This window comes from Xyrauchen texanus, chromosome 10 (genome assembly GCF_025860055.1).
Source record: "Xyrauchen texanus isolate HMW12.3.18 chromosome 10, RBS_HiC_50CHRs, whole genome shotgun sequence".
In the NCBI taxonomy this organism is placed as follows: Eukaryota; Metazoa; Chordata; class Actinopteri; order Cypriniformes; family Catostomidae; genus Xyrauchen; species Xyrauchen texanus.
The window spans coordinates 25,789,813-25,810,018 of NC_068285.1; the positions used below are offsets into that span (position 1 = coordinate 25,789,813).

The window sequence follows — 20,206 nt, forward strand, 5'->3', positions numbered from 1 at the left end:
TGCCACTGCCTCTCTCTGAAAGGTTACCGCTTGAAGTCTGGCTCAATGTCCCGCCCATAGTTTTCTCGGATTGGTTATATGTCACGAGTAAATAGCCAATCAAAACTGTACTCCATATTTGTGGGTGAGAGGTGGGAAAGAGGAAAGGAGCTAGAGAAAGCTTAATCAGAGGATGAGAAGATGAGCTGTTTTCAAAAGTATGAATGCAGATACTGAAGTTGCAATAAACATCAAAATACCCTATGCCAACCATCACCAATTAGAGGACCGTGGTCCAGGTCCGGAACCCGGATTTGCTCCATCTGAGCCGCGAGACATCATGACATTGGCCATTTCTACACTTTAGTTTAGCTGCACGACAACACAACAGAGCTGTGTACACAGAAAGCACTCCGGAGTGTAGATGGCATGGATCTTTCAGCACTATATCTTTGAATATTTTTCTCTAACACGAACATGCTGGCAGAGTAAGTACTGATTTAACAGAGTACTCTCCCGTATGAGTGGGTGTTTTGACATGTTATAGCTGATGATGGCATTGATAGTAGTAGACAGCTAACCAACGTTAAGAGGTTTAGCAAACGTAACGACAACTTTGATAGCGTTAAATCTTTCAACTCCATTATGAATAAAGACCTGTTGCCCTTTTTGCACTTGACTAAATGGGTTAGCCAACAAGCTACATGAAGTCTCAACTCCAATAAGGTTGATTTTGTGTGTTATAATATTAAATTCTGTTATGAACTGTTTTGTTCCTTATTTTTATATATTTAAAGTTTCAGTTCAAAAGAAATGTTGCTAGGAGCTTCCTCCACTTTATTTTTGAAAAAAAAGAAAATAATAATGTTTATATGTTTTCTACTATGTTTCAAAAGATAATATTGATATAATATTATTAACATGTTCATAGGCATTTAAAGGAAGTTTTGTGTTTGAATTTGTGTTATTATTGTAAATTTGGACACTAACATTTTTTTTTTTACTGCAAATGTATATTGGCCCCAAATATCGGTTAGCGGTCTCCTTGATGACTAATAATCTGCATTGGTATCAGCCCTGAAAAAACATATCGGTCGACCCCTAGAGTGTGATTTATATGAAATAATGCAAATGACAATGAATCACTTGCTTGTGTGTTCTGGTTATGTTCTTGAAGGTGTGTAACTATTTTGTGTTAAAATGCTTTATACTAGATTACAGTTCAGCAAAGACAACTATAAGTAAGCTATGAACAAGTTGGCATCAAGCCTATGAAATAACAGAAATGGAAATGTAGTTTTATGTTGTGACCACAAAAAATGTTAAACAAATCAAAACTTCAAACTATTTTAGATTCTTCAAAGTAGCCTCTCTTTGCTTATAATACAGTTCTGCACACTCAGGGCATTTTATTCAACCAAATTCATGAGATGAATGCCACTGGGCATTTTTTTTGTTTTTTCCCCATCTATATTGGGCACTTGTAGGCTGCTTTTCCTTTACTATTTGGTCATTTAAAAATGTTGTTCTGTAAAGAAATTAATTAATAGGCATTTATTGATAGGCTTTATCTTTGTCTATCTATACATGTAATTTCAAGCATTTAATCAAGCTTTTGGATCAAAAGGTTTTTAAAATCACGAGAAACAAATTCAGTGCAATGTCTCTTAACTTGTGAGTGTAGTGAATCATATATTCTTTCATAAAATAATAATATAAACATTCCTTTAATGTTAATCAGCCCAATTCAGCAACAAATCTTAATGTGAAACAACTGAGTTAACACTGAGAACTTCTTCCTAACTGTATAACAAGATAAAGAGACAGGCTTATTCTGAGAGACACTCGCACTGCAGACAAGCAATTAGCTCAGTGATGAGCTCCTGCCAAAGACGTGTCAGAGCTGTCTTTTAGCAGAAGAATAGACTGTCACCTCCAATAGACCAGATGGATTCCTCTCCCACTGACCCACCGAATCCACAGTAACTTGCATCTGCCAATGACACATTCGTTGTCATGTTCATTGTTGTCCTTTGTTCTTTTGTGTACTTTTATTTTGAAATTCCTGTTCAGTTCCTAGTCTTGTCACATCCTGTTTTCCCTCCATGTTTTATATCTGGTTTTTATTGGTTCATTGTTTGATTACTTTGATTCAGTTCTTGTTTGTCATTGGTTTTAGTTAATTATCTTGTTATCGTGTTTCAGAGTTCTGTTTGTTGATTGGCCTTGTTACCCTTGTCCTTGTGTATTTAAACCTTGTTTATTCCTCCACTCCCTTGTCGGTCGTTGAATGTTGTTAAACCTGGCATGTGTTCCCTGCCCAAGTTCTCAGTTTTGTCTCATCGTGTTTAAGTTTCCTGTTTTCCCATTGTGGGTTTTTCCTTTGTGTTTATTTGTTTGTTTGTTCAATAAAGTTAAGCTGCATTTAGATCCACTCTCCTCGTCTGCCTTCGCTACCTACGTTCGTAACAGAACGACCGACCCACACACATGGATCTAGCAGCCTATTCGGCGAATTACCGGCTCCTTTGCCTCAAGCAGGAGGACCGCCCTTTGGAGGACCACGTCCTGGATTTTCTGGAGCTGGCACACCTCTCTGACTTCCCCGACCACGCCCTGGTGGCATTCTTCCGGGGTAACTTGAACGAGTCTCTGAGGGAAGCGGTTGCCGCCGGCGAGTCGTTGCTGGACGGTCCTCGGTTTCGTGGAGGAGACCCTGCGGGTCAGCGGATCGCCGCTCACTGTGGGCATTCTGGAGGATGACGCTCCTCCCACGAAGATACTCCCCGTCCGCCACGATTCGTCTCTCCACGCCCGTCCTGACCTACACGCTGCCAACTTCCTCCCGAGCCTCCTACGGCTCTTCTCCCCGAGCCTTCTAGGGCTCCGCCTCCCGAGCCTCCTACGGCTCCGCCTCCCGAGCCTCCTACGGCTCTTCTCCCCGAGCCTTCTAGGGCTCCGCCTCCCGAGCCTCCCGAGCCTCCCACGGCTCCGCCTCCTGAGCTTTCCATGGTTCCGCCTCCCTCGGCTCTGCCTCCTGAGCCTTCCACGGCCCCGCCTATGCCTCCTTCGGCGCTGCCTCCCAAGTCTCCTACGGCTTCGCCTCCGAGGCCCTCCTCAGCTCTGCCACCGAAGCCTTCCTCAGCTCCGCCCCCGAAGCCTGCCTCGGCTCCGCCTCCTGAGCTTCCCTCGGCTCCGCCCCCAGGGTCTCCTGCGGTCCTGCCTACGCTTCCTTCGGCGCCGCCACCCAAGTCTTCCATTGCTCCGCCTCAGAGGTCCTCCTTGGCCCCGCATCACACGGCTCCACCCGCTTCCCCAGTGGCCACTCCCAGGCCACCCAAACCGGTCCTAGCCCTGTGGCCACCACCCTGGCCTCCTAGACCTGTCCCTGCTCGGTGGACGCCCCCCAGACCACCTGACCCGGTCCCCGTCATATACCCCCGTGGACCGCCTGTCGGCCCCTTGCTTCTCCGTGGCCTGCCTGTCTTGTCCTTTGTGCCCCCTTGGACTGTCTGCCTGTCCCTTGTGCCCCCTTGGACTGTCTGTCTGCCTGTTGTGCCCCCCTGGTCTGTCTGTCTGCCCCTTGTGCCCACTTGGACTGTCTGTTTGCCCCTGGTGCCCTCATGTTGTTTTTGTGGGTTTTTGTCTTTTGTTCTTTTGTTTTAGGATCGTCTGGAATCCGATCCTTTGAGGGGGGGTTCTGTCATGTTCATTGTTGTCCTTTGTTCTTTTGTGTACTTTTATTTTGAAATTCCTTTTCAGTTCCTAGTCTTGTCACATCCTGTTTTCCCTCCATGTTTTGTATCTGGTTTTTATTGGTTCATTGTTTGATTACTTTGATTCAGTTCTTGTTTGTCATTGGTTTTAGTTAATTATCTTGTTATCCTGTTTCAGAGTTCTGTTTGTTGATTGGCCTTGTTACCCTTGTCCTTGTGTATTTAAACCTTGTTTATTCCTCCACTCCCTTGTCGGTCGTTGAATGTTGTTAAACCTGGTATGTGTTCCCTGCCCGAGTTCTCAGTTTTGTCTCATCGTGTTTAAGTTTCCTGTTTTCCCATTGTGGGTTTTTCCTTTGTGTTTATTTGTTTGTTTGTTCAATAAAGTTAAGCTGCATTTTGATCCACTCTCCTCGTCTGCCTTCGCTGCCTCTATTCGTAACATTCGTAGACAGTGCATTCGACGCTCCGAAACATTAAGCCGCTACTTCGCTGCCACGTAGCATTTTGTAAATGAAGGTACCTCATCCTAAGGTTTTAGACGTTCTGTCAAGGCACCATAATGCATGTCTAATGATCTACAACAAATTCAAGAGAGCTTTGGTCAGGGTTCCCACACCTTATGACAATGAATTTCCATTACCTTTCAATTACTTTGCCTGTTAAGATTTTTATTTATAATCACTTAGAGATGCACACACATAGAGAAATTTCTAGATGATGAAATATTCTGTAGTTTAACATATTTGTGTATTCATATAGAAGTTTCCAATACTTCTTTAACCTCTCCATCAGACGCTATTGGTGCTCTTTCAACCAACCGCACTGACAGGATTGTGGAATAACATGGCCAGTGAAGACTACAACGACCACATTAAGGCATCTTAGTAAACATTACACATGCATAGGATTCAGACGATCCTTGTCACTAGATAAGTTAATGATTTATCGATTACAGTATATGCAGTTAATAAGTAGATAAATTAAGCTTATCGATCATCAATTACTCAATTTAAGAACAAATGCGTTCAGTAACAATGTCTGCAGACAATGGTAAGGCTGTCTATACAGTAAACCACCGCTAGAGAGGTGTTGCCGATTGCATGCTACATTTAATGTCTTGTCTGCAACACAGAAGAAAAACCACACAAGCATGCATCCTTCACTTCCTCTCTTGTAAAGATGAAGCAGGTTTAATGTAATGAGAGTTGAAGCAATTTTCCATAAATTAACATTGTGTTTTCTGCATACACCATGATAGTTTTTTAAAGTACAACATGTAAACAAGCATTGTTGATCCACCGGTCTTCTTGTTTCATCCCAACCCAGAATTACATCAGTGATTGCCAGGAGAACATGAAGCAACATTCACTTGACATCAAAACAGCACCAGAGAAGAGTTATGTTACAGTCAGACTATTTAGCAGAGACGGGCTACTTCTATTAAAATGAATGGGAGATATTGGAAGGCACAGCCAAGGAGCTTACGGCAAACGGTCAATGGATGTAGAAAGGAAGTCCCGCTTTACAGGTAAAACAGCCAATCACCTTTTAGATACAGACATCACCAGTCAATCAACTCGAGAATACGCATTTCAGGGTTTCTGCAGGTATCATCAAATCTAATTTAATGCTATTTAATGCCATTTTTAACATTTTTAATGCCATACATGACCCATGACTAACCATGTATACATATATATACACACACACATAATATATATATATATATATATATATATATATATATATATATATATACACACATATATATACACACACATATACAAACACAAACATATACATATACAAAGCCAAACATTGTCAAAAGCCAATTGTAACCAATTGTTGTGGAAAATTTATATTTTACTTTCTTTAAGGCATTATGTGGATTTTCTTTCGATTCAATTTCTCTCCTCTAGTATTTTCTTTTTCACCTGGCAGGAATGGACACACACACACACACACACACACACACACACACACACACACACACACACACACACACACACACACACACACACACACACACACACACACACACACACAGTAAAACAGATGGTCAGGAAAAAGCCTTTTGAACTCCTCAATATGAGTACGGGAAAGACAGAGGGATTATTTAGCCATAGATAATGCCTTTTGTTGAGTTTCACGGGTGTGAAACTCAGTGAAACTCAACAAAGGGCCACTGTCTTCAGGACAAGATAGCGTTTATATGGCCTTTTGATGACCTCACAGATGGACAGTAAAACCCAGGGGGGCTTAGAAGAGCCACTGGTATTTCTAAGACCAGTTAAAATCTGGTTTTACTGGGATGAGTGGAAAATTACTGGAAGAAGGGACAGAGAGGGCATGGGGGTATAAATAGGTCATGTGTTTTCTGTGTGAATTAGGTCTTGTTCCTATTGCGAGGTAGCTGTCGTGATACTTTTGTGAACAAACCTCTTTTAAAAGAATAAACTATCTTTTAAAATATAATTTGGATCTTGATGTCTCTTATCTTGTTATGCATATTTGTTTAATTATTGTTTTTGCCACAACACATTCAATCTGACAATGATGCAATTATCATAATCTTGGATATTTGAGACAATCTACATAATTTAAATAAACTGTATCACTCTGAACTAAATTAGAAATGGCTCAGGAGACAGCTTAAAATATAAAAATGTATTTGCAGATATGTCAAATTTAATTTAACATAGTACCAATCAACTAGATATTGAATGCTATAGGCATACTGAAAAATCAGTCCATGACTGGAAAAAAAGCCCTTATGTTTCTGTTTGTGTAAATCGAATACACATAACCTGCTTCAACAATAACCACAAATCCTATCAGTCTGGACAGTGAAGGGAAAAACTCTCTACAGTTTTAACTTTGTGTCAATAAGAGAATTTACTAACTTTAATGTGCCTTAGTTCGCTCACTTTTAGTTCCAACTCTGACTCAACATTTTTCAATTAATTGCATTTGTCCTTGTATCTCCTCATAGTTTAGATTTTGTAATCATTTGAGCCATGAGTGTGTTAGATTTGTTTTTGGCCTGCTCAGCTTTTTGATCGAGATCATTCTGCAGGCTGGCGCACATCTCAGTCAACACCACCCTTTTCTTTTTCAGTTCATCAAGCTCATCTTCCAAAGCTTTTCTCTTAAGTCCACGCATGGCACCCTCTCTCTTGCTCCTCTCTTCATCAAGGTAGATCCTGTATATGGTCCTGGCTGAGGCTACAGAAGCCAGTAGTTCACAATTGTCCTGCATTGTTAATCGCAGAAATCAGTTTATTTTGAAGTATGGGGCAAGTCCACATTTTAAAATGTAGCTGGTTTTGTCCTTTCCACAGGTGAAAGATTTGGCTATTTGCGAATTAGGAAACATTCCCTGGAACAACTCAAAAACACCTTCATTTAATGCGTATGAGTGGTGCTGCACCTCTGCCTGCAGCGTCGCATTTTAACCAAACGCTGGTCAAAGTTCGATCTGTTTTCCTTCGGTAGTGGCTCCGCAGGAAGCGGTGTTCACAACAGCAGCAGTTGTGGTGGTAGCAGTAGTTGCTGAAGATGTTACTTTGTCGGTCACGGCAAACAGTGGACCATTAAGCCTAAATTAATTAAAATACAATGCCTGAACTAAAAACCTTAAGAGAAAAATGCAGATACATTCATTAAGTGTATTCATTTAAATTATACTCAAACAGTACGCTAAAAGCACATATTATTTAGAGTGCTCCATGTGCATTTTGCAGTCTTATTGTTAATGATTAATTGATTAACTGATCATTAATTTCCACAACAATCGATAATGAAAATGTCTGAATATTCTTTAAGACGTCTTTACTTGTCACCTTTCTACCTTCATATACGCACCATTACTGTCCAATAGGTCATGTTCTCTCATGCAAATGAGACCGGAGGTGCTTTTATAAATCATGAATAAAATATCACACCATCTGAGCACGCATTACGTGATATTAAGTAATGGCATTCAGTGGGAAGTCCATGCTACGCAGAGCTCCTCCACTGATGCCTACAGCTGTCTTTCATGACCCAAGACCGGCAATGGGGCCGGGGCCCCCCTGTAGTGACCCCGGGGCCACTGCATTGCCAGTGAACAGTCTGCCCGTGGCAGGCCACAGCAGATAGCGCGGTCATCTGGTGCCCCTAAGGATCCTGAGGGCTTCATCTTTCACCCTGCACTGGGCTGACAGGACAGCTGTGCGTAAGCAAGTCTCTCAAGCAAGAAAAAGTCAAGAGAGAGGATGACATTCCTCTTTAAAGCAACGCTTCCAAGGCTGCAAGGCAAGAAGTGAACTGAGGCTCACCCCAGATCAAGGCAGGCGGTACTCATGCGCACACAAACACGCTATAGCATGGACCAGGGATGTGGTAAACACACTAATAAACTGTGACATGTGCAGCAGGATGAGATATGAACTGTGAGATACTGCAAGAGTTATGATTCAGCAGATGTACATATGATGTGTCAAATTTCATGTCAAATGGGCACTCTCGCCGTTTAACCGAGCAGTTTATGATAGAGCACAGAGACGTTTATTTTATAGATTTCTGCAAATCTGATACTTACAGCTGCTTGCTGTCTCTTCAGCTTATCTCTGTACTCCTCCAGTTCTTGAAGGTTAAGATCTGGGGGGAGTTTCTGTTGGGTACACAAAGACATAAAGAATGAATTTGAGAACTGAACAGAATGAAATTTATGTCAGGGTACTATGTTTACATTTCTGTTTAGCCCAGTCAAAGACGTTTTATAGAAGGTTGTAATGTTAGTGTCACAATACAACATACATGCACAATCAGACTAACTATAGAATTTAAAAGCATAAGATCTAGTTTAATTGTCCAAGTAAAACACAGAATTTCAGAATAGGTTTGCCAAGGTATGCGGAAAGTAGAAAAGAAACCAATCGCTGTGTGAAACATAATTGGTAACACTTTACAACTGGGTTCTATTAGCTAACATTAGTAAATGCATTAAGAATTATGAAGCAACACTTAAACATTTTTAACAACATTTATTAAATCATTAAATCTGTTAATTTACAAGAACACCGTTGTTCATAGTTAGTTAATGCTAATTCATAATGTATTAACTAATGTTAATTTATACAACTTTTACTAAAGATGTATTTGATTTATTTAACATTAACCAAGATTAATAAGTGCTGTAAAAGTATTATTCATTGTTGGTTCATGTTTACTAAGGTTAAAGGAATAATTCAACCAAAACTGAAAATTCTCTCATCCTCATGCCATTCCAGATGTGTATGACTTTCTTTCTTCTGCTGAATACAAAGATTTTTAGAAGAATATCTCAGCTCTGAAGGTCCATACAATGCAAGTGAATGGTGATCAAATAAAAATCAAATAAAGGAAACATAAAAGTAATCCATATGACCCCATCATATGACTCTGAAAGTCACATGCTGTGCCTGTTTAGTTTCACTTTCACTTCTGAAAGTTAAAGTGGAGATTTGGGGTAAAAAATGGACTTGGATATTGATCTGTTTCTCACCCACACCTATTTTTTGCTTGTGCAGATAAGGATTTAAACACTGTAATTAGGAATACTTTTATGTTTGTTTTATGTGATTTTTGGTGTTAAAAGGTTTGATCACCATTCACTTGCATTATATGGACCTACAGAGCTGCAATATTCTTCAAAAAATCATTGTGTTCTGCTGAAGAAGAAAGTCATTCAGATCTGGGATGGCATGAGAGTGAGTAAATGATGAGAGAATTTTCATTTTTTGGGTGAACTATTCCTTTAACTACTAATTAACTAATAAAACCATATTGTAGTGTTACCACATAATTTCCCTATACGGTTAGATGCATTAGGGAATTTGTACTCTACTGGTATTATTTGTTGTAAGTTTGTACAGTTGCCAAAATAATTTGCAACATTTGCTTAATTTTAACTTGTAAATACTAGTAAAATATTTGCACTGCAAATCCCTAATTATCCACCTTTGAAGAGCTCCCAATATAAAAGCTAAATGATACACTTGTAGAATTTGATGACTCATACTGACTTTTATCATAGAGGATTAAACAAACAACACCTAATGCCCTATTCCCAAACAGAGAAACAATGAAAACTGAAAAGTCAGGCCTCGCATAACAGTAAATACTTTCCTCTCGGCTGAAATTCTCAATCTGTGGCGCTTTTGCAATGCACCACCAAATCTAATGAGATTTCGCATCAACAGTATGCAGATAATCCATCAATCTGGGGTCGACTGCAAGCTGCGCAAACAGTAAAGACACCCACGTTAGACTGCACGACTGTGCAGACCCTGTGCCCTGATGCTCAGAGGGGCGTGATGCACAATCGCTTGGTCAAAGGAGAAATGCTCCGAGTATGAGCTGATCATGTTTTGTAGCAGTGAAACTTCTCCGGATTGCCTGATGTTAACAATGCCAACGCACTGACTCAGATCTTGTGGGGCCAGTTCTTCGTACGTCGCTTAATACATCTGAGATGATATGCCATATTCCATATCTTCTAATTGTGATCATTTCTCTCTAGCTTCTTCTGTTCTTCAAATGCATGAGCGAATTTGATTAGTATATACGGATTGAGTCGTAAGAAAAAGACAGAGGCTGGGACAGACTTCCAGCATCGCATCTGCTTATAAATGTGCAATCTAATCATGTTTACATTAAATAAGCCTGATCCTGAGCAGGTTTGAGCTTAAAGACCTGTTGCTATGACAGCAACTCCGAGATGTTCTTCGAAGAATGTAACAATCCAGGATCATTTCAAATCCAGATAACTCCCTAATCAACGTACGAAGAACAGGCCCCATGTGAAACACATCCAAAGTTCAGTTAACATACTGTAGGGGCTCTACTAAAATAGCATTGAACATTTCTCTCAAAATATCACGTTTGTGGCTAGATTTAAAATAAAAAAAGTAACCAAGTGCAAATTTTTGGTGCTTTTAAGTGCAACAATGATGCAGTAAGAGATGTAATGCAGTCAGGAGACCCTCCCTTCAAATCTGTTCACAAGTGGTCACAGGACACATGCATGTCCCTACCGGTACAAGATGTGAAAAGTCATATGTCTCGCCTGACCACTTGTGTTCTGATCACCCAAGATAGATGTTAAAATGTGTAAACAGGGCCATACACACACACCTCCAGCTCGTATTGCACCATATCAAAGGAGTCACTGGAGTAGTACACTTCCTCTATGCTCTCAATGGTTTCCTGTTCTGCCTGTGGATCAGTGGGCTGCTCTCTCAGTTCCCTCAGCTCCTCCTGTGGAAAGGCAAAGGGAGAAATGAGAATGAGTATTGGCAGGGAAATCTCTTGTCATCTGGGGTACTATTGTGAGAAGAACAGCCTTGGTCCTAAACATTTATTCGTTCTTGGGTTTGGCTTCTAGCTAAGCTAAGTCTAAAGATTAAGTGGTCTAAGCTTCCATCCCTGTGGAACACCCTTCATGAACTTTAATGAGAATCGGCATAGAACATCAATTTCACTCAAAACTGCTTGGAGAAACAAAGCTGTCCTTTGCTTTGAAGAGATATGCTGAGAGCCTCATCATGCATGATTCACATAACATAATGAAATGTGGTTAAAACAGCTCAGTGACCAATATGGAGATAAAGGATGAAGGAGCTATATTGAGTTACAACAGCAGATGTTGAGGCAGCATTTCAAAACGCTTTCACTAGAGCCTTCAGCCACATTCACACAAAGTGATTCACATTAATAAACTGGTTATTAAAGTTTGATTTTTGCATTTTAGAGGGATAGTTCGCCAGAAATGACAATTCTATCATTATTTACACACCCTAAGATCTTTCCAAATCAGTCTAATTTTACCCCATTTATTTTCATCATAATCGTTATATTAGTTTTTAATCGTTATGCAGCTCGTCATATAACGACAGATCATATAATGGCCAGGAGCTGTCAAGCTCCAAAAAAGACAAAAATACACCGGAAAAGTAGTTAATATGAATCGTGCGCTATACTTTAAGTCTTCAGAAGCCATACAATATGTTTTATGTCTGAGGAACAGAAAATGAAGTCATTATTCTCCTTATCAATAATCTTATCAAAGATTATCAAAAAAGCATAATATCAAAAAAGCCTATGGCTAGCCCACATTTGTGTCCAGAATTAAATATTGGCAGGTTATAACAAATCCAGTTTTCACATCAATGACATGCAATTTTTGAATCTGGACACAGAGGTGAAGATTATCCGTGATTACTACACAGCGCTTTGGATCACTTGATTCTGATTGGTCAATGGCGGCATCTAGTGGTCTGATATCTCTGAGTAACAACCGCACATCCTGGGAATAAGATGTATCAGACCACTCATCCAGGTAGTGCGAGTCATCTTCCCTGCTTCTCCGAGTAAACTAATAAAACTATTTCAACTCAAATCATTGTTTCATGTTAATTTATTTGGCAAGTAGTCTTGTAATAATATACATAACATAAAGTCAGACAGTCATTAATTACAAAAGAAACACCAACAGAACTCCGAAGCAAAATGGAGGTGGAAATCAGCTGTTCAGCGATTTTTTTTCACATAATTACATAATTTCAACACAAATAAATGTTTTATGTCCATTTGTTTATTTATTTGGTTAGTAGCCATTATCCTGATAAGCAGGATAATGTACAGTCAGCCAGTTGTTATCACAAAATAAACCCCTTCATGTTGAGACAAGACCCTGGCTGGGATTATTTTGCACTAACAACCGGTGGACTGTACATTTATTTATTTTTCATTGTATTTATTCAAGGGATGCACTGATTGTGAAATTCTGGGCAGATACCGATACCGCTGTTTAAAATAATTTGGCTGATGGTCGATACTGATTTTTTTTGTTTGTTTGTTTATTTTGTTTTTGCTGTTATTTAATCCCCCTTTTGTGCCAGTGAAACTAAGAAATCTTCATTATAAAAAATAAATGAGCTGTTTTTAAGTCTTTCAGCCCTGCATCACGCTATCTTTGAATGAGCACAAATTCAATCATACATATTTATGAAACAACATCTAATATAACCTTCTTTCAAATAACAAAGATTCTTTTTGTGAAAAATAACTATTTCAAGAGCCTTATAAGCCTGCTATACAGCAGATTTTTTCACTAAATCACAGACCAGACAGTAAAAAAACTCCCACACCACGACATTATCTTGCACTTATTTGAAAACAAACCACAAGTGCGCACGGAATACATTGCCCTCTTATGTCATGCCAGAGTCGTGTCCAGCCAGTGGCTGTGGGTGGTATTAAACTGCAGCTGGGTGACATTGTATTTGACATTGTATTTGCTGATAGGCAGATGTCAGTCAACGAGGTGAATATCGGCTGATACCGATGTTTGGCCGATACATCGGTGCATCTCTAATTTATTCATTTATAGAACACTTTTAAACTTCACAGTAGACCCAAAGTGCTGAATATCAAAAATAAAATTATAAAATACGCAAATAAAACAGTACAATAAAAATTCAAAGGCCAAACAAATACATTTTAAACAACCTTTAAAGAAAGTAAAAAATGTTTTTACTAATTTTGTCTTCAAAATTACAATTCATTTATTTAGGATTAAAACCTTTTTAATAGGGAAAAAATTACTGGGTGCACCTTTAAAGAGATCTACTATATAATCCGGAGCCAATCTGTGAACCGCTTTAAAAACATATATTAAGACCTTGTATTGGATCATATTTTGGACTGGCAGCGAATGGAGAGTAGCTAACAAGGGTGTGATACGATCCCTCTTTTTGGCATTCATAAACACATTATCACTTAAACTTACATAACGACTGTGACGGAACAACAAGCCCCTCCCTTGATTTAAAACAAACAAATTTCCGAGGCTGACTTCACTCCCACTGTGTCTGTCTCTTGCTCATCCCGCCACACAACATACATTTTAGCCTATTCCTAACGCAAAGCAATCATATGGCTTCAGAAGACATCGAATATAATTTACAAACCAAAAAGACTACTTGTATGGTGCTTTTGTACAATTTTAGAGTTTCAAAAGCCCTTAATCTTTCTTCAAAATGGTATACATTTTGTATAACTAGAAACTTTACAGCATACAGGTTTGGAACAAGTAAATAATGACAACATTTTTATTTCTGGGTAATCTATTCTTTGATAATAGACATGCTTTACTGAAGGAGCCCTGAGTTGGACACTTTTCCCCATAAAGGCAGCAATTTAATGTCATTGAGAAAGAAACTAAAGAACTAAAGAAAATTTGGCCAAAAAGCCTTCAATCTCTCTCAAAGATACTCGGTGCAGCGTGTATGAGGTGCGGGCTGATGCAGGCAGGGCTGTGAGAGAGCGTGGGTGAACTCACTGAGGAACAACATCAGCATCAGCAGGGGATGGGGTGCTATGAGTCACTCTCCTCTGCTACACTCACAGGAAGAACAAAAGACATAAAATCTTTGGGCACAGTGATTACCATAAGGGCTTAAAGACCCCATGAAAACTGGACTTTTGTGGCTTTTAATCCATGCTTGAAGTGTAGCTGAAAAACGTACCTTTAGCAGATATGGTTTTAAAATGTATTGCATCTCTTTTCTGGGAAAACAGTGCAAAAATATCGATGTCTTTCTTACACTCAGGGGTTTTTAAAGAATTTTGTCCAATCCAATGCTCTCTTGAGTAATAATGTGCCTCCTCCTAATACCATTTACTCTTGGGTAGACTTGCACACTTAAACATTTGGTTTATGTGATAAATGTTCATATTTGTTGGCAGGACAGGTATAAATCTGAAGTACTGACCTGATTGGGCCAGCAGAAGAAAAATCCTTATTGATCAGTCATCTAGGCTATTGTCTTCTTAAACAGTTTTAAAAAGTATAGTTACAAATTAGGTGTGATTGAAGCTTATAATCAGATTGTATGAGATTTAAAACCACCTCACATCATTTTCTATCCAAACAGTCACTTGGAAACTATAACTCTGTCATGCTAATTAAAATGGTTGCCATGCCATTGTTCAATTATCTTTCCATCCTACGTCTATCTAAATTAACACCTTTCGTCCCTTTATGCAGAGATGGAGACAAAAGACGAACGGAAGTCTATTTGCACATTAAAGTGTGTGACACAAACGTGCTGTAATCAATCCAAGTGTAGGATGAGTGAACTGAAGGGTTATTGAATGATGCTGATCAAAAGAAGGACAGAGCATTATTTGTAGGTGTATTGAAAATAACAATAAGCATTTGTGCATGTGGACTGGGATAAGGTAAGAAATGGAGAGCTGTTGATGTCACATCTGGTCAGAGTATGTGATCAAATCCGAGTCTCTGATACTTCGTCTGCACACTCCTCATTCACAAGATTCTGTACTTGCTGTTCTTGATCTACGAGACCTTTACAATTATCAGACCCCATCATCAATAATTCTCAATTATTTAAGACTGCAATATGTATCATGTGCGAACAAGAGAAAAGTTGCTCATTATGAAATAATATATGACTGTTACTATGCAAATATAATATTAATGGTGATGTCAGTTATGATGATGATGATGACACTAGTCTAATGATGTAAAGAAACTGCATCAAAGATGCACAACCATTCTTCAAAATTTGTTCTGAAAACTGCCTCTTAATTCTCTCAATTATGTGATTATAGTGCCATCTAGAGGACATCAGAGACTGAACCAGAGAAATTGGTACGTTCTGTGATTTTTGCACTCAAAATATACCAAAAGCACAATAAAAAAGGCTAAAATGTACCTTTTGTTTCTGTGATACCAAGATCAAATAATGAAAGTGCTGTGTGAGCCACAGAGATGTAAAGGGGAAGCGACAGAGTATTTGTCCTGTACACACTAGGCAGGAAATAAACACTGACTTACTGCTCAAAAAAAAAAGAAAATGTGTCTTTAACAAATAACCATACTGGTAATGTAATGTAACCAATGTAAGAGTCTTCCTCAGAACATGACAAACTTTGTGATGCCAATTTCACCAAAACATCCCATGGTTCCCACAGGTGCTTGTAATTTGATGTTAATGACTCCACCCACTCAGAAATCCTAGGGTGGATATATGTGCCTTTAAGTGGACTCGTAAATATCATAATTATGAGTTCCGCGCACATGAATGTTCCTGTGAAGCCGCGTTAATGAGTGGAAAACTCAGAATTCTAGATGATAGACAAGTTTCCGAGTTGGGATGTTGGAAGGGGTGTGTTGACATGAAAGATAATCAATGATTTTGCTAAATTATTTCAACTTCTGTAGTTTTTTACAAAAATATTAAGTTGTTATATATGACAGACAACTAATGACTCACCCTTTGTGGTTTGTTTTAAGCAAATTAATTAATAATATGCCAGATGCATTGATAAATCATATATGTCGGTTTATAAGTGATGCAGGTTTATTCGCTGGTACAACTGAAAAATAGTTTTTGCCATCGTTCATTGCATAATTGTCTAAGTTTGGCTTCTTTGTATTTTGTTTCCCACATAAATGCATGACATGTTGTAGTAACGAATGCCCAACTCTGAGGTACAAGCTTCCTAGGTGCACTTGAAGACAGCAATTGAAAACACAAAGAAAATAAATAAAAATTGATATAATTTATATAATATATACCTATGTATGTATGGATATAATTGGATATAATACTGTTACACAATAACCCACACCCATAAACTAAATATATACCCATATACATACATATCCAGGAGGATATACATCCACATATATATATATATATATATATACAAATACATGTATACACATACTTGTGTACCTGTACATACATACAGCTTGAATACACATATCCCTCAACACAAATCAAAAGTACCAGAGATGCAAACATCAAGAACATACCAAGACCAAAAAACACTTAAAGATATGGTTTGATATTAAATAATGTATGAGATAATGTACGTAAAAAACGAATCCAAAAAGTCATACTGGATATGTATGTAAATGAGCATATATTTAGATTTTAAGGGTGCGGGTTATAAATTGTTTATATTGTATTTAATGATATGTTTATACTTTTCTTTGTGTTGTCATTAACATCAAATTACAAGCACCTGTGGGAACCATGGGACGTTTTGATGATATTGATGTCACAAAGTTTGTCTTAATGTTCTGAGGAAGACTCTTACATGAGTCGAAACATTAACAGTATGGTTATTTGTTTGACCAATTTTTTTTTACATTTTTTGGAGCAGTAAGTCGTTTATTTCCTGCCTAGTGTGTACAGGACAAATACACTGTCGCTACCGCTGTACAACTTTTGAGTTTTTATCTGTATTTTGAAAGTACTTTTTGACTAAAAGTGTGTGCTTTTATGAAAGTGTTGAGGAAATAAACACCTACCATTTGCATTTGGCACTTGGAAAGTCTTCATTTTGGACCCTGTGTGGAGTAAATAAATGCTAGCCGGCTGGCAAAAATTTTAGAATGGGCCCTTTTTTACAGACTCTGACGCATTGCCACCCTAATTTAGCAGAGCAAATCTAGAAAACATTTTTTATTATTTAATTTATAACATAACATAAATGTATAACATTGTTCTTTGTGCTATATTACACTGTCATTCATAAAAATAATAATAATAATAAATCGTTTAAACATCAAAATATATTTCTATGTCATAATCCATTTGTATATTTGTTTTTCTTTTGGAAAGTCATGGAATCATTATAGTGATTTTTTTCTTTGCTGTTGGAGCAAATGGAAACACAGAAATAATATTTGCCATATACTCCTATGTACCAATATAATAGTTTACCGCGCTATAGTTAACTTTCACTTTCCAAACCTAGAAATGTGAAAAGGGTCAACTGCAAAACAATACAGGGGTTTATGCAGCAATTTACAAGATTATTTGATTTGACGTGATACCGTGAAGGAATCAAATTGAGTACATACAGGTTGTCTAAAAAGGTGGTCATCTTGTGACAACTTTCCCTTTAGTGAAAAATGTACCATCAGGAGTGTATTTTTGTTTTTGTTTTTGTAACTCTGATTGTGATCTTAGGACATTTTGGATGCATGAATGAACGTTACACTTATGTAGCGCTTTTAATGACACTGCACTCAAAGCGCTTTACATAGTGACCAAATTTTGAGCACCAAGAATGCCAGAACACACCTATTCTTCTCAATTAGTCTTAAATATACAAACAAAACAATTCACAGCAATAGGAGAAACAATATAGTTTTAAAGAAAGGATGCAAACAGTTTAATAGGTTGTAGAAACTTTTATAACCAGTCAATTTACTCGTGCCATAATGCCTTAAATGTGCCATAAACTTAATTTTAACATAAACCTACTTGTACGGCTTCTCCAGAAAGACAAGTAAATACCAGACCACACTAGTAACAAATATTTTTTTTTGAGCTTCACTTGTATTGAACCTGGAATATTCCTTTAATGTTGAGCCAGCACTGTATCACAATAAGATGGAAATATGTCCTGTCTTCTCATTTGAAACAGTCTATTGTACATGCACGCAACCCTCATTAATAGCACAGAAGCACATAGTGACTATTTGAGGGGGCTAATCCATCATTGTGCTGTTCAGGCTATGGACAGACTGTTCGTTTCAATGATCAAACACATCCTCACTGCCTTGGTTGTTTCAGGAAAGTTTCAAAAGTGTTGAAACAAAGCCCACAAGGGGAGTCTGGACAGATGGCTCTGGAAATTAATTTACCAAAGCATGTGTAACATTCAAAATACTATTTATACAGAATTTAAAACAAGCAAAAATCATTCCCCTGGCAAGAATGAATGTGTTTGATTTTTGCTATTAAAGGGATAGTTCACTCAAACCAATATTGCCATATTCTTTCTTCTGTGGAACACAAAAGGAGATGTTAGGCAGAACAATTGAGACCTACAGCCTGGCACCATTCACATTCACTGTATGAAGAAAAAAAAGATGCAATGAATTTGAATGGTGACTGAGACTTACATCATGTCTAACATCCCATTTTGTGTTTCCCAAAAAAAAAAAAAAAACATATGGTTTTGGAACAACATGAGGGTGAGTAAATGATGACAGAACTTTCATTTTGGGTGAACTGTCCCTTTAATATTGTCCAAAGTTGGGGCCAGGTTAGCTCAGCGAGTATTGATGCTGACTACCACCCCTGGAGTCGCGAGTTCTAATCCAGGGTGTGCTGAGTGACTCCAGCCAGGTCTCCTAAGCAACCAATTGGCCCGGTTGCTAGGAAGGGAAGAGTCACATGGGGTAACCTCCTCATGTTCACTATAATGTGGTTCTTGCTCTCGGTGGGGCATGTGGTGTGTTGTGCGTGGATGCCGCAGAGAATAGCGTGGGCCTCCACACGTGCTACGTCTCCGTGGTAACGCGCTCAACAAGCTAGATAAGATACGTGGAGGCAACTGAGATTCGTCCTCCGCCACCTGGATTGAGGCGAGTCACTACGCAACCACAAGGACTTAAGGCCAGTTCAAACTGCACCAACAGACACAGACCAACGGCGACAATCACCAACATTCTAAAGTCGGCCGATGGATTTAGAATGTTGGAAACATAAAAGTTATGTTCACACTGCACCAACAGACTTCATCACAGAGTCACAGTGGTTAAAAAAACGAATGATCCTTTTACCACAATCCAAATTTTTCTTGTGTCTTTACGTGTTGTTCTTTGCCTGAAAATACGTTGTGAAAAGGTTGTGGGTTAAGCCTTGGTTGTTGCGACGTGATAGATGGGGTGCTTACTTAAATTTATGCAGAAAACTGCAAACAGTCGATGTCCAGAGCTTTCAAAATTTGCTCGGTTTGCCCCAAATCAGTTTCGAGAACTACTTCAGATGGTGACACCAATAATTCAGAGGCAAACTACAAATTTTAGAGATGCCATTTCAGCTGGTGAACGCCTAATTATTACACTTTGTTTCCTGGCAACAGGTAATTATCTAACATTTTATCCCTTGAAATGTCAATACAAACAACTAACAGTATTTATTATGGTAATTAAACAAGATAAATTAAGCTATTTAAGTGGATATGATAAATATTGCTATTTCTAACAGCTATGTTGTACCAACTGAATTGTTTTAGAGGAATCTTTTCGTAACCTGCACTACTTGTTTCCAATTGGATGCTCAACTTTAACTGAGCTTATTCCCGAAACATGTAGAGCCATCTACCATGTTCTCCGAGAAAGACATCTTAAAGTAGGTTATGTGATGAGATCATTGTTATTTCATACATTGTGAACAAAAGTTTTTCTCAAATGTAAGTTATAAACATTAAACATACAAAATGGCATACGGTTAAGTGGATGATACCGATTGATACCAAAACACAAGGGTAGATGATCTTTACCAGGGGCCAAAATAAACAAATTTATTAAATAACACATCGATACAAAATTACCTTTTCTCAAATAATATCAAATAATCGCTCTTGTGCTTTAATTTAAGTATGTGCATCGTTACGGATCTGTCAGGTCCAGTGGTGCTGAACAAGAG

The 20,206-nt window shown here is 38.4% G+C and overlaps 1 protein-coding gene across 1 annotated transcript in view; it reads right to left on the minus strand.

Moving 5' to 3' along the window:
* The window catches only part of LOC127650657 (syndetin-like), a 199,768-nt gene that overhangs the window by 176,114 nt on the left and 3,448 nt on the right, over window positions 1-20,206 (minus strand). Inside the window, exons 3-4 of the mRNA XM_052136228.1 lie at window positions 10,857-10,979; window positions 8,281-8,352 (exon numbers count right to left, since the gene is read on the minus strand). Coding sequence (XP_051992188.1) covers window positions 8,281-8,352; window positions 10,857-10,979 — 195 coding nt within the window. The remainder of the gene's footprint in view (window positions 1-8,280; window positions 8,353-10,856; window positions 10,980-20,206) is intronic.